Below are 12,735 nucleotides of genomic sequence, written 5' to 3' on the forward strand. Positions count from 1 at the left end.
TCTCAAAAGTTCCTATTTTGGACAGAGATGTCTATAGAGAATAATTTGCTACTACAAAAAAGACAGTAGTACACACACGATGCCATCCAGACTCACAACTGTGAACACGTGAATGGAGGAACAAGATGGTGCGTGCCCTGCCCAAGGGACAGCTGCTAAGTAGCTCAGATTACTGGCATCATATGTTGCCAGAGTTTGCCTGATGTTTTCTCAGGATGACACTGACTTTATGCATTGCTGACAAGAATGCCACAGACAGGATGTATCTTTCCCAACGCATCAGATCAGGAGGTCCATTATGTCTGTTGGTCTCCTTACTGCTGATGTTAACTTTGCACTTGGTTAAAGGGATGTCTTCCAAGTTTTTCTACTGTAAAGTAACCTTTTCCCCTTTGTAATTCATACATATCTTGTGGGAGAAATACTCTGAAATGATGCAAATGGCCAGTTTCTCATCATAATCTTGCATATATAGTTGGTAGCTCAGCTGTAAAGCATCCACCTGCCAATGTAGGAGGCACGGGTTCAATCCCTGGGTTGCAAAGATCCCCTGGAGAAGGAAATGGCAACCCACTCCAGTATTCTTGCCTGGGAAATCCCATGGACAGAGGAACCTGGCAGACTACAGTCCACAGGGTCATGAAGAGTCAGATACGACTAAGAGTCTAAATAACAATTTTAGCATCGGTGGATGATTATTGCCTATAATAATTATTACAGTGATGCTTGTCAAAAGGTGATCTCCTATTCCTATTTTCACACCTACATTTGTTCATTAGAATTCCACCATGAGGAAAAGCTTTACCTTATCCCACATTTATTCAGTTATGTATTTATCATGATACACAGTTATCTATGAGCTCATAGACATCTATAGTATTCTATGTGTTATAATGTATGATTACCACTATTTATTTTGTTGCTGAAATGTACCAGCTTTGATCATCAGGAACGCCTTTAAGTTGGCTCCTATTTCGTTTTGACATTCTGCCATCCATTTTTGAGTACCTTATTTTTTGGCACTGCAAAACGTCCTAGGCTTGTCTTGTACTTTCCCTGCCCTAGATCTGCAATCAACCATTTTACCAGGAACCCTGCTTACTTTTATGGGGGAATTATATTTAGAAACCAAGATCTGGGCCAAAAGTGTACAGATTTCCACTTTGTCATTACACCTTTGTGATGGCTTCTAGGTCCCCTCAGCAGATAGATTATACACACCCCTATCCATCTTAATTCCTATCTGTATATATAAGAAGCCATAAGTTCCTACTGCTACCTTTCTAACACAGCAAGGTACATCCTAGCTTTCTCCCATTCCATGTATGTAACTTCTTTCTCCAACAGTAAGAAATCTGGCTCTTTCATCTACAATATATCTACTTAGTTGTCCATTACTAGTATATTCAGTAAGTAGTTTCAGAATTGATAATCATGCTTTGAAGTACATTAGTTATATCTAGTTCTTTTTGTCTTGAGTTTCACAGTGTATAATCCAAACATGGTTTTACTTAATCACTTAGATTAGTTGTTTTATTTCCCATCCCCCTGAGGTGTGGTTATGGTTAAATATCAACCAGGATGTGGGAATCTATCATCAATCTATCCATCCATCCATCCATCTACTCATTCATTTCTTTCTGTAATACTGCTGTCATTAAAGAGTTAGAATCATATAAGAAAGTTCATTGAAGAAAATGTCAGTAAACTTCTTCCTTATCCTTTTTACCCCATTCCTATCCTATATTCTAAACACCTATTCTTACAGATATTGTACATTGTTATCAGTCTCATTCATTTCTGGATTTTACTTCTGATATTTCTTTTTGAAGAAATGAACAGCTAATGCATAATCCCTTATACTACATTCTTACCTAAATTTCATACTGTTGCTATTCTTAGCACTTTGACTTTTCACTTAATAATAAATCCAGTAACTCCATATCAGTTCCTAGAGATTTTTCTTATTTATTTTACAGTTGCATATTATTTCATCCTGCAAATGTACTAAGGCTTATTTAACCATCTCTTCTATTCATGGGGATTTTGTAATTACAAAAAATTTGCAATAAATAATTATGTGCTTATGTATTTAATATTATTGGGAGGACATATCAAGGTCTAAAATTTTGATCACCTGATGCCTATTTCAATTTCATTTTAGGTCAAATGATGTAATTAAGATTGTTCTGAAGACTAAAAATGATTTATATATATATAGTGAAATACTATGTTAATAGCATTATTTTTTTTCCTCCAAGCTAACTACAACTTCTTTTGAGACCATCATTTCAATTCCATAAATATTTGTCTTCAGCTACTAAAAGAGAAAAAACTAAAAGTGTTCATTGCTCAGTTGTGTCCAACTCTTTGCAACCCCATGGACCATAGCCTGCCAACCAGATGGTTAATTATGAAAATTCCCCCATGTTTATATTCTAACTTTTCTAATCATACCTTCATTCATTAACAATATTTTGATATTTACTAGTTTTTACTTAAATCTATTATCTGTATCATTTCTAATCTTAAAAACCCCACTGCTACATTAATCATTTTCTCTATTTTATGTTTGTAGAGATAGGAAGGTCTTCCTTGGTGACTCAGATGGTAAAGAGCCTTCCTGCAAATGCAGGAGACCCGGGGTCAATCCCTTGGTTGGGAAGATCCCCTGGAGAAGGGCATGGCAACCCACTCCAGTATTCTTGCCTGGAGAATCCCCACGGACAGAGGAGCCTGGCGGGCTATAGTCCATGGGGTCGCAGGGAGTCAGACATGACCAATCAGCTGTGATCTTGTTTGCTTCCTTTCACTTCCTAAGTGCAGATATCAGTTAGGGTAGGAGAAGAAAAAATGCAATCCTGTGATGCCAGGAGCACTCAGGGTTATCTGACAAGGAGTTAAGAGGCTAAGGGACTCTCCTCCTTCTCAGTGGGAGGAGTTAAATTCAAACTCAGTTTCCTTTAGGAATGTGGGCCCTCGGGGCCTTCAGATCTCCACATCTGGAAGCTTGAAACATGCAAAAGATGTTAGAAAGTCTGTTTAAGGTATACCTTTTGTCCTACCCCTAATCAGGGTTCAAGGAATAATTAATGTATCCCAAGCTAGTTCATCAGGAGATGGCCTTGGGATATGCAATCCAGGAACTAAACAGTGTTTGCTTTGTCTTCCTTTTCATCATGACCTACAAAATCCTGTTAATCCACCATGGGATTATTGCCAGGTCCAGTCAAGTTTAAGGAAATCCCATGTTGGGAATCTCCAAAGTTTTGGTGAGATGCAGTTTTATGAGATTGTGCAGTTTTGTGAGATTCAATGGAGCAAATCTATGCAGCAGAAAGAATTTCTGGTCTGTGAAAAGGTGAATTCCAATATGGCTTCAAATGTGTGCCTCATCTACTCAACTGACTCTGTCACTAATTATATATAAAATGCAGGGTCTAACTTGTCAGCAATGTGACAGGGACCTCACTGTCTGGGTTGGGATGAGTCCAGAGTTTTCGAACTTGTATCATAACCTCTTTCTCCTTGGTCACAGGCGTCAGACAATTTGAGCAACATCACTGAACCCAGACTTCTAAAATTCATATTACAGTTGATCTTTTTTAACTTAAGAAACCACAAGGAAAACAAAGCTTGTCAAAAATACAGAGAATAAGCTTCCAGGTGACACTGTTCTTACCTCCTCGATCTCGGGCAGCTAAACTTTGACCCCGTCTTAATGTGATGTCCAATTGGTACATTCCGGGCTCAGCCAAAGGGACATCTGCATTACTGGTTCCAGCAGTATTTATTTTCTGAAAAGCAAGAAAGATATACAAAAATTAAATTTATTATGTCTATTTTCTCCTGTGAGGGACCATGTATAGCTAAATGCAAACTCTAAAAAACAGTCAATATAATAAATCATCTTGTGAATTCACCCAGTAGCATCATCACCTAGTTCTCTGAAGGTTTTGAAATTCATGAAATTCTTTAGACTCAAAATTAAGACACAGTAGTTACAGGAATTCTTGTTTTGACTCAGATTAGAACAACAAATATAATGTGAAAAACATTTCCCATGGAAAGCCCCACATAATTCAACCAAGGAAGACTAATGCAGAAATAGTGTCTGAAGTAAAGATACAGTCAGTGACGAATGGAGAATAAAGGTGTGTGAGAACAGTTGACTTCCACAAAACTGAGTTGAAAATTAAAATGATTTATTCAGGTGACTTTGTTGATTCATTTATCCACACAAAGGAACTCATACTGATGGATTACACATGTCTATTTTAGCCCCAACATAAAATATGATATAATTATATAGAAATAAATTCACCCAGCATGTTGACAGTACTTGCAAGAAAGAAATTCTCAATAGGGCTAAGTTCCTAATGCTGCTTTCTATGGAATAAAAGTGTACAAACTATTTTTAGAATAAAAAAAAATCTCTGCAAGGCTACCTCTATAGAATTTCTTTAGTGACAATATACTAGGCATTGAGTAATAAATGCACTTGAAAGAGGAATAACTGTATACTAAAACAACATAAGAGAAACATATAGTAAAAACTTTAGAGATCATATTTTATACTTCCTGACATGTTGAGCACAGTAGGAAAACTTCTTTACATGTTTGAGATGATTGAAAATTCTTATTTTTTTTCCAATTCAAAAATAAACATACTTTAAAAAAAACTTTTGAAGCTGAATTTTATTATCACATTTATAAAAGTTGTTAAAATATTAAAATACCACCACCTGATTCAAATGCCCACTTCGCCCCACGCATGCGTGCTCAGTCGCAGACATCTCTGATTAAATCTTTATTGGTTTCTAACTATCAAGAAATTAGGAAAGGGTTGATATCTGACTTGAGGAAATAATAGGCTCACGCAAATGAAATAAAATATTAATGAGCTTAAATTAAAAATGGGATAGAAATTTAAGTCTTAGAGTATTAATTCCGAATTCCACTGAGAACAACCAGTTAACTCACTTAAGGAAATTAAATGTCCCATAATGTAAGAATATTTAAAAGTATTTTTTATACCCAATAGGAGTATTCCTCAAGGTTCAACAGTATTTTCATCTTCTAAATATTGCTTTTATAACCCAAAATAAAAAACTTAATATATATAAATATACTTCTATAAATATAAATGCTGCTGCTGCTGCTGCTGCTGCTAAGTTGCTTCGGTCATGTCCGACTCTGTGCGACCCCATAGATGGCAGCTCACCAGGCTCCCCCGTCCCTGGGATTCTCCAGGCAAGAACACTGGAGTGGGTTGCTATTTCCTTCTCCAGTGCATGAAAGTGAAAAGTGAAAGTGAAGTCACTCAGTCGTGTTCGACTCTTCTCGGACACGAGGACAGAGGAGCCTGGTGGGCTCCTCTGGAGTGGGGTGCCATTGCCTTCTCTGATAAATATAAATATACAGAAGTATATATATATATGTATATATGTACATATATATATACACACTAAGTAAAAGTGACTAACACTTTGACTTCTGGAATGATGAAAGTGAAAGTGTTAATCAGTCAGTTGTGTCAGACTCTTTGAGACCCCATGGACTATATAAACCACCAGGCTCCTCTGTCCTTGGAATTCTCCAAGCAAGAATACTGGAGTGGGTTGCCATTCCCTTCTCCAGGGGATCTTCCCAACCCAGGGATTGAACCCGGGTCTTCTGCACTGCAGGAAGATTCTTTAACATCAGAACCATCAAATGATATGCATGGATAAGGCAAAATATTATATACCATTCTGGCTTTTAGATTTCAGTTTTTGTGTGAACAAAATATTATATTTTGTTCATTATTTCACAATTTATTGAACTTAGAAATATCATGGGCACTTTTAAAATCAGTACATAGAGATCTATCTAGTTTTTTTTTTTTTTTTTTTTTGAGATACCTAATTTTCCACAGTGCACAAAAGCTATGATTTCAATTATTTTCCTAATGAACATATGAATTGGCTTCAGTATTTGCCACTATAGAACCTGTGATTTTATTTCTCTTATAGGATGCATTTTTCCAAAAAGGTTTAAATAGTTCACACTCCTACTGAAAGCGCACAAGTGCCTATTTTCTACACCCTAGTCAGCACTGAATGTTACCAACTTTCAAGTTTTGTGCATAAAAATATCATCTTTCTTCAAAACACATTTCCAGTGCTATGGTGAAGTGCCTTGAATCTAGCATAAATGGCAAGAGTGATAGCTCTTCGCTGGACCACACAGAAGATGCCCACTTGGTAAGAGGAAGCCAACCAACGCCTTCTGACTGCCTTTTCAAAGAACAGTTTGTATGTGGGTTTAATTAATAAGCAAGATTTAAATTAAAATCCAGCAAACATGTAAAAGACTATGTTCTGAGCCTTTCTTGAGGCTCTATTATATATATATATTGTTTCAAAATAAATGCACTAACAAATATTAAATGTAGTTACTTTCTAAAAAATGGAATAAAATCTATAGGAAAGTAGAAACTTTCTACCCACCCTGCATCCTCTTCTAGTATTACTTTAGAGGCAGAAAAGTTTGAATGCTCAGATATCTGTGTATTTTTGTAGATTTCATTGCTCTATTCAGTGTTTCTTGAAGTTTAGAGTGAATAATTTATAGAGTGTTTGGTTTAACATTTTAAAATGCTTATTACACTACATGGGCAAATTAAGGACCTTGTGCAGCCATGAAATAAAAAGACCCTTACTCCTTGGAAGAAAAGTTATGACCAACCTAGACAGCATATTAAAAAGCAGAGACATTACTTTGCCAACAAAGATCTGTCTAGTCAAGGCTATGGTTTTTCTAGTCATCATGTGTAGATGTGAGAGTTGGACTATAAAGAAAGCTGAGAGCTGAAGAATTGATGCTTTTGAACTGTGGTGTTGGAGAAGACTCTTGAGAGTCCCTTGGACTGCAAGGAGATCCAACCAGTCCATCCTAAAGGAAATCAGTCCTGAATATTCATTGGAAGGACTGATGCTGAAGCTGAAACTCCAAATACTTTGGCCACCTGATGAGAAGAGCTGATTCATTGGAAAAGACCCTGCTGCTGGGAAAGATTGAAGGTGAGAGGAGAAGGGGACGACAGAGCATGAGATGGTTGGATGGCATCGCCAACTCAGTGGAAATGAGTTTGAGTAAGCTCCGAGAGTTGGCGATGGACAGGGAGGCTTGGCATGCTGCAGTCCATGGGGTCGCAAAGAGTTGGACACAACTGAGCAACTGAACTGAACTGAAAGGTAATTATAATTACACTAGGTTTTCTAGTTTTGCTGTTTGAAAATTTAACACCTAGTTAAGAGACAACTTTGCTGGATTTATATTTATTGGCTTTTAAAAGCCTGAATAATATTCAATTCTGTGTGTGTGTATTTACAGCTCATATTTTTTCTCTATCCCTTTCTCTTATGACAGACATTTAGGTTATTTCCATATTTTGGCTACTGTGAATAATGCTGTAATAAAGGTGGTACTGCAGATATCTCTCCAAGAAATTGATTTCATTTCCTTCAGATGTATACCAACTTCCCCATCTTATTCTCCATGTACTCCTGCCCAGTCTTCAATTACCATTTCATTCAGTTCAGTTCAGTTGCTCAGTCGTGTCCGACTCTTTGCGACCCCATGAACTGCAGCACGCCAGGCCTCCCTGTCCATCACCAACTCCCGGAGTTCACCCAAACTCATGTCCATTGAGTCGGTGATGCCATCCAACTCTTTCCCAGCATCAGGGTCTTTTCAAATGAGTCAGCTCTCCGCATCAGGTGGCCAAAGTATTGGAGTTTCAGCTTCAACATCAGTCCCTCCAATGACCATTTCATTAACACTGTATACATCTCTTATCCATTATCATATTATATCTAAAATTTTGCCATTTTAGATTATAAACACTCTGTTCTCTGTTGTTAAAAGTTTAAGGATCTGAGCACAAAGTGTGATGGAGTCTATGAGGATAGAAGATGTGTTTAAGGTCGCGAGACCCAGCTGAGTGGACACATACATGGAGTTCTGTGACAAATCTGACTACTCCATGGGTACTTTGGCCTCTCTCCTCTCCTGTGTCCATGGATGGCATCTAATCTGTTTCGGCACCTTTAGTCAAGAGAGTCCTTCTCAATACACTGCTCTAAGCCAAAATTAACAATTGATTACAATTACACTTAAACCATGTCCACTCAAGAGGTAGGATTAAAGACAGACTGTAATATAATGGAGTCATTAAGTCACTGGGAGAGCAGGCAAGAAAGACCAATTATTATGGGAAAAGAATCTGAGGCAGCTTCATAGCCAGGACAATAAAGCAGTTTGAAAACAGAAGTAAGACTTGACAAAGAAAGATCTAGGAGAAGGGAGGATGGGAATAGCAACATGAGCCCAACACTGAGTAGTCATAAGAGGGTGCATCAATGCATTGTGTGAGAAATAAGGTAGAAAGGAAGATTGATGTTCAGTCACACCAGCCTTAGCAGAGTTTCCAACTGTGGGCAACAGGAAACTCTCACGGGCTCTTGAAGAGACATAGCCAGGACTCATTGAACAAACATTTACTGCCTGTCTTTCACATTTCCTGCTCTGAATAATGTTACTAGATTTCAGAGAGGAACAAAACTCGGCCTTTCCTCTATGTAGGTTGGATGAGAGTAGAGAAACCCTGTGGATACCGGAATTATTTTAAAGGTTTTACGACAGTTTAAGTTACAAGGGCTTGATCTAGTCGTGGTAATGGGAATAAAAGATGACTTTGAGAGATATTGAAGAGAGTCAGTCAACTGAATTGTCAACTGACAAGATGGAGGACATACGGGAAAAGGACAGATGAGTCACACGGAAGTTTGAGCTGAGCTGCCGGGAGACTGGTAGTATCAGGAAGAGAGAGCAGAAAAGAGAGGAGCAGCAGGTTCCAGGCCACCTCTGGTGCAACCTGTAAGGATACCCCCATTCCTGGAAAAAAGAAAGTCAAGAACTTAGACAGAGCTATAGATACATCTCCCCTCAGGCTCATTGAAATAGTACCAAGAAGAAAACTGTGTTATGGAGGGATATTAGAAATACAGTTTTTATGGGTATAAAGCATCTTTTTCAAATTTATCAAATATAAGGACATATTAGGAAAGATGTATCTGAAGTACCAGGCACATACACAGCTCTAAAACAAACCTTTTTTTTTTTTTTTTTAAGATTTAACATTTATCTAGTGACTATTACAGGAAATTCAAATGTTCCCTCCCTCTCACTAAACTGCCATGTCCCACATTTAGACAGATGTTGCTATTTTTTAACCACTTTATCGAGGTGTGATAGTCAAAGCTGTACGTATGTAATTTATGCAACTCCATGAGTTTGGGAATAGGTAGACACCTGTGAAAACATCACCACTATCAAGACCGAAAAAACCACATCCATCCCCTTCCAAAGGTTCCTCCCACCTCTCTATTGTTCCGATTGTTATTTGTATGTATATGTGAGTGTGTACCTATATATGTGGTAAGAACACCTAACATGAAGTCTACCATCTTAGAATATTTTAAGTATGCAATACAGTACTGTTACTTATGGATAATATGCTAGAGAGTAGAGCTCCAGACCTTATTCATCCTGCAGTGAAATTCTGTTCACTTTGGCCATTACCTCCCCATTCTCTCTTCCTCCCACAGTCCCTGCCAACCACCATTCTACTCGCTGCTTCCGTGAGTTTTACTATTTTAGATTTTATATGTAAGTGAAGTCATACAGTATTTGTCTCTCCGTAACTGACTTTTTTCACTGGGCATAATGCTTTCTGGGTTTCCCAGGTGGTAAACCCTAGTGGTAAAGAATCCACCAGCCAATGCAGGTGACGCACGAGATGTGAGTTCACTATCTGGGTTGGGAAGATCCTTTGCAGGAGCAAATGGCAACTCACTTCAGTATTCTTGCCTAGAAAAACCCACTGAGGAGGCTGGTGGGCTACAGTCCATGGGGTCGCAAAGAGCTGGACACGACTGAGTGCACACACAATGTTCTCCAGGTCCATTCACACTGTCGCAAATGGCAGATTTTCCTCCTTGCATAAGGTTGGATGATATTCCATTGTACATATATACCAAATTTTCTTTATCCAACAATGGACATTTTGGCTGTTTTCATGTCTTGGATATTGTGAATAATGCTGCAATAAACATGAGAGTACAGGTATCTCTTTAAGGTTCTGATTTAAATTCCTTTGTATAAGTACCAAGAAGTGGGGCTGTTGAAACATATGAAACCATAAAAGACCCCAAATAGCCAAAGCAACCTTAAGAAAGAAGAACAGAGCTGGAGGCATCACACTTTCTGATTTCAAACTATACTCCATAGCTGTAGTGACTGAAGCAGGATGACACCACCAAAACACCAGACAAATAGATCTATGGAACAAAATAAAAAACCCAGAAATAAACACACACATACAGTCAACTAACCCTCTATAAGGGCATCAAAAATATAAACTAGGGAAAGGACAGCATCTTAAATAAAAGATGTTGGTAAGTCTGTATATCCACATAGAGAAGAATGTAATAAAGCCCTTGCTGCTGCTGCTAAGTCGCTTCAGTCGTGTCCGACTCTGTGTGACCCTATAGACGGCAGCCCACCAGGCTCCCCGTCCCTGGGAGTCTCCAGGCAAGAACACTGGAGTGGGTTGCCATTACTTTCTCCTTATCTTATACCAAATGCAAAAATCAACTGAAAATGAATGAATAACAGTGCAAGATCTGAAGTTATAAATTTTCAAGAAGAAAACATAGGGAAAAAGCTCCTTGACAATGGTCTTGGTAATAATTTTGGATATGACATGAAAAACTCAGGCAATAAAAGCAGGACTAGACAAGTGGGACAACATCAACTTAAAAAGCTTCTGCCTAGAAAAGGAAACAACAAAATGAAAAGACAACCTATGGAAGGAGAAAAAAGATCTGTAAACCATGTATCTGGTAAGAGGTTAATACATAAAATATAAGGAACTCATACAATTCAGTAGCAAAAAAAAAAACTCATTTAAAAATGAGCAAGGTCCATCTAGTCAAGGCTATGGTTTTTCCAGTGGTCATGTATGGATGTGAGAGTTGGACTATAAAGAAAACTGAGTGCCAAAGAATTGATGCTTTTGAACTGTGGTGTTGGAGAAGACTCTTGAGAGTCCCTTGGACTGCAAGGAGATCTGACCAGTCCATCCTAAAGGAGATCAGTCCTGGCTGTTCATTGGAAGGACTGATGTTGAAGCTGAAACTCCAATACTTTGGCCACCTGATGCGAAGAGCTGACTCATTGGAAAAGACCCTGATGTTGGGAAAGATTGAGGGCAGGAGGAGAAGGGGATGACAGAGGATGAAATGGTTTGTTGGCATCACTGACTTAGTGGGCAGTTTGGGTAAACTCCGGGAGTTGGTGATGGACAGGGAGGTCTGGCGTGTTGCGGTTCATGGGGTCGCAAAGAGTCAGACACGACTGAGCAACTGAACTGAAGGATCTGAATAGATATTTCTCCAAAGAAGACATATGAATGCCCAACAGGAACATGAAAAGTTGTTCAACATTGCTAATTATCAGGGACCTGAAAAACAAAACTATGCCTGTTAGAAAGGCTACTATGAAAAAAAAAAAAAAAAGATAAATGCTAGTGAAGACAGAAAGAAGAAATAACCCTTGTTACTTTCGGTGGGAATATAAAAGAAGTAAGCTTAAATTTTTAAATCTGGAGTTCTAGGCACACTTAGGAGATGTCTACAATAATCCTCAATTTAAGTTTTGGGACTGCTGAAGTCAAAAAGCAGATTCAATATCTGAAACTGAAAACTATAACGTAAGTATAAATGTGTAGCCTTGTCAGGTCACTTGCAGGAAAGTCAAAACAAGACTGGAAGAGAGGGACCATGAGAATGTGAAAGGAAGCATCCACGTCTTCTACTCCATCAAGGCACCATTTTTAAAGAAACTCTCCTTCTAATGTTCCTGGCTTGCTTGAACTAGAACAGTTACCATGCATGTGATGTCAAATTTCCTCATACCAAACCATTCTTTCCCTTATTTTATATGAACTGGTGGTTCTCAACCTCAAGGGCTTTGAGTAAGCACCCAGAAACTTTGAGGGGGTGGGACTCAGCTATCAATATTTTTCTTACAAATCCTCTGATGATTTCAATTTGCACCCTAGCTTGATCCATTGTGCCATTGTGCCGGTTATAAAAGCATATCTTTGAGGAAGTTTATATACAAAGAATTTCCAGACTTTTAACATTTGTATCATGAAACACTTGTGGAATATATGTAGGCATCCACAAAGGGTCGCTGTGACTTTGAGTTCTGCTGCTTAGAAGACCTTTTCCCTAACAGAAGAAAGCTTCTACCAGAAGATACAATGGTACTGATGAATTCAAAGTGGGGTTACTGTGTTAGCTGGGGGTGGTTGATCCTTATTATCAAGAGGAAATAGTTATTGCAGCACTGCACAGAAAAGGAGAAGTATGTCTGCATTTGGGGAGATTTTCTTGGGTGTTCCTAGTACTGCCATGCCCACTGGACTGTAGATTGGTTAAGCTGTTTCACGCTTAGTGTAGCTGTTTGTCTATCCACAAAATCCACTTCATGAAAGTAGAAAAGTTCATGAAAGCTTTGCCATTTTTTGACTTCTAAAATTTAAGAACCTTATTAAGGATATCAAGAGGTATCCTCGAAGACATCTACTTAGTTATTACCAGTTTCTACTGTGGAAAAAGGGAC

General features: G+C 38.3%; 1 protein-coding gene across 10 annotated transcripts in view; it reads right to left on the minus strand.

The window, feature by feature from the left end:
• The window catches only part of MCTP1 (multiple C2 and transmembrane domain containing 1), a 1,073,276-nt gene that overhangs the window by 814,507 nt on the left and 246,034 nt on the right, over window positions 1–12,735 (minus strand). For all 10 annotated transcript variants that reach the window (XM_061424408.1, XM_061424399.1, XM_061424398.1 and 7 more), the window contains exon 2: window positions 3,683–3,797. In XM_061424408.1, coding sequence (XP_061280392.1) covers window positions 3,683–3,797 — 115 coding nt within the window. The remainder of the gene's footprint in view (window positions 1–3,682; window positions 3,798–12,735) is intronic.

Source organism: Bos javanicus, chromosome 7, assembly GCF_032452875.1.
Source record: "Bos javanicus breed banteng chromosome 7, ARS-OSU_banteng_1.0, whole genome shotgun sequence".
Lineage (NCBI taxonomy): Eukaryota > Metazoa > Chordata > Mammalia > Artiodactyla > Bovidae > Bos > Bos javanicus.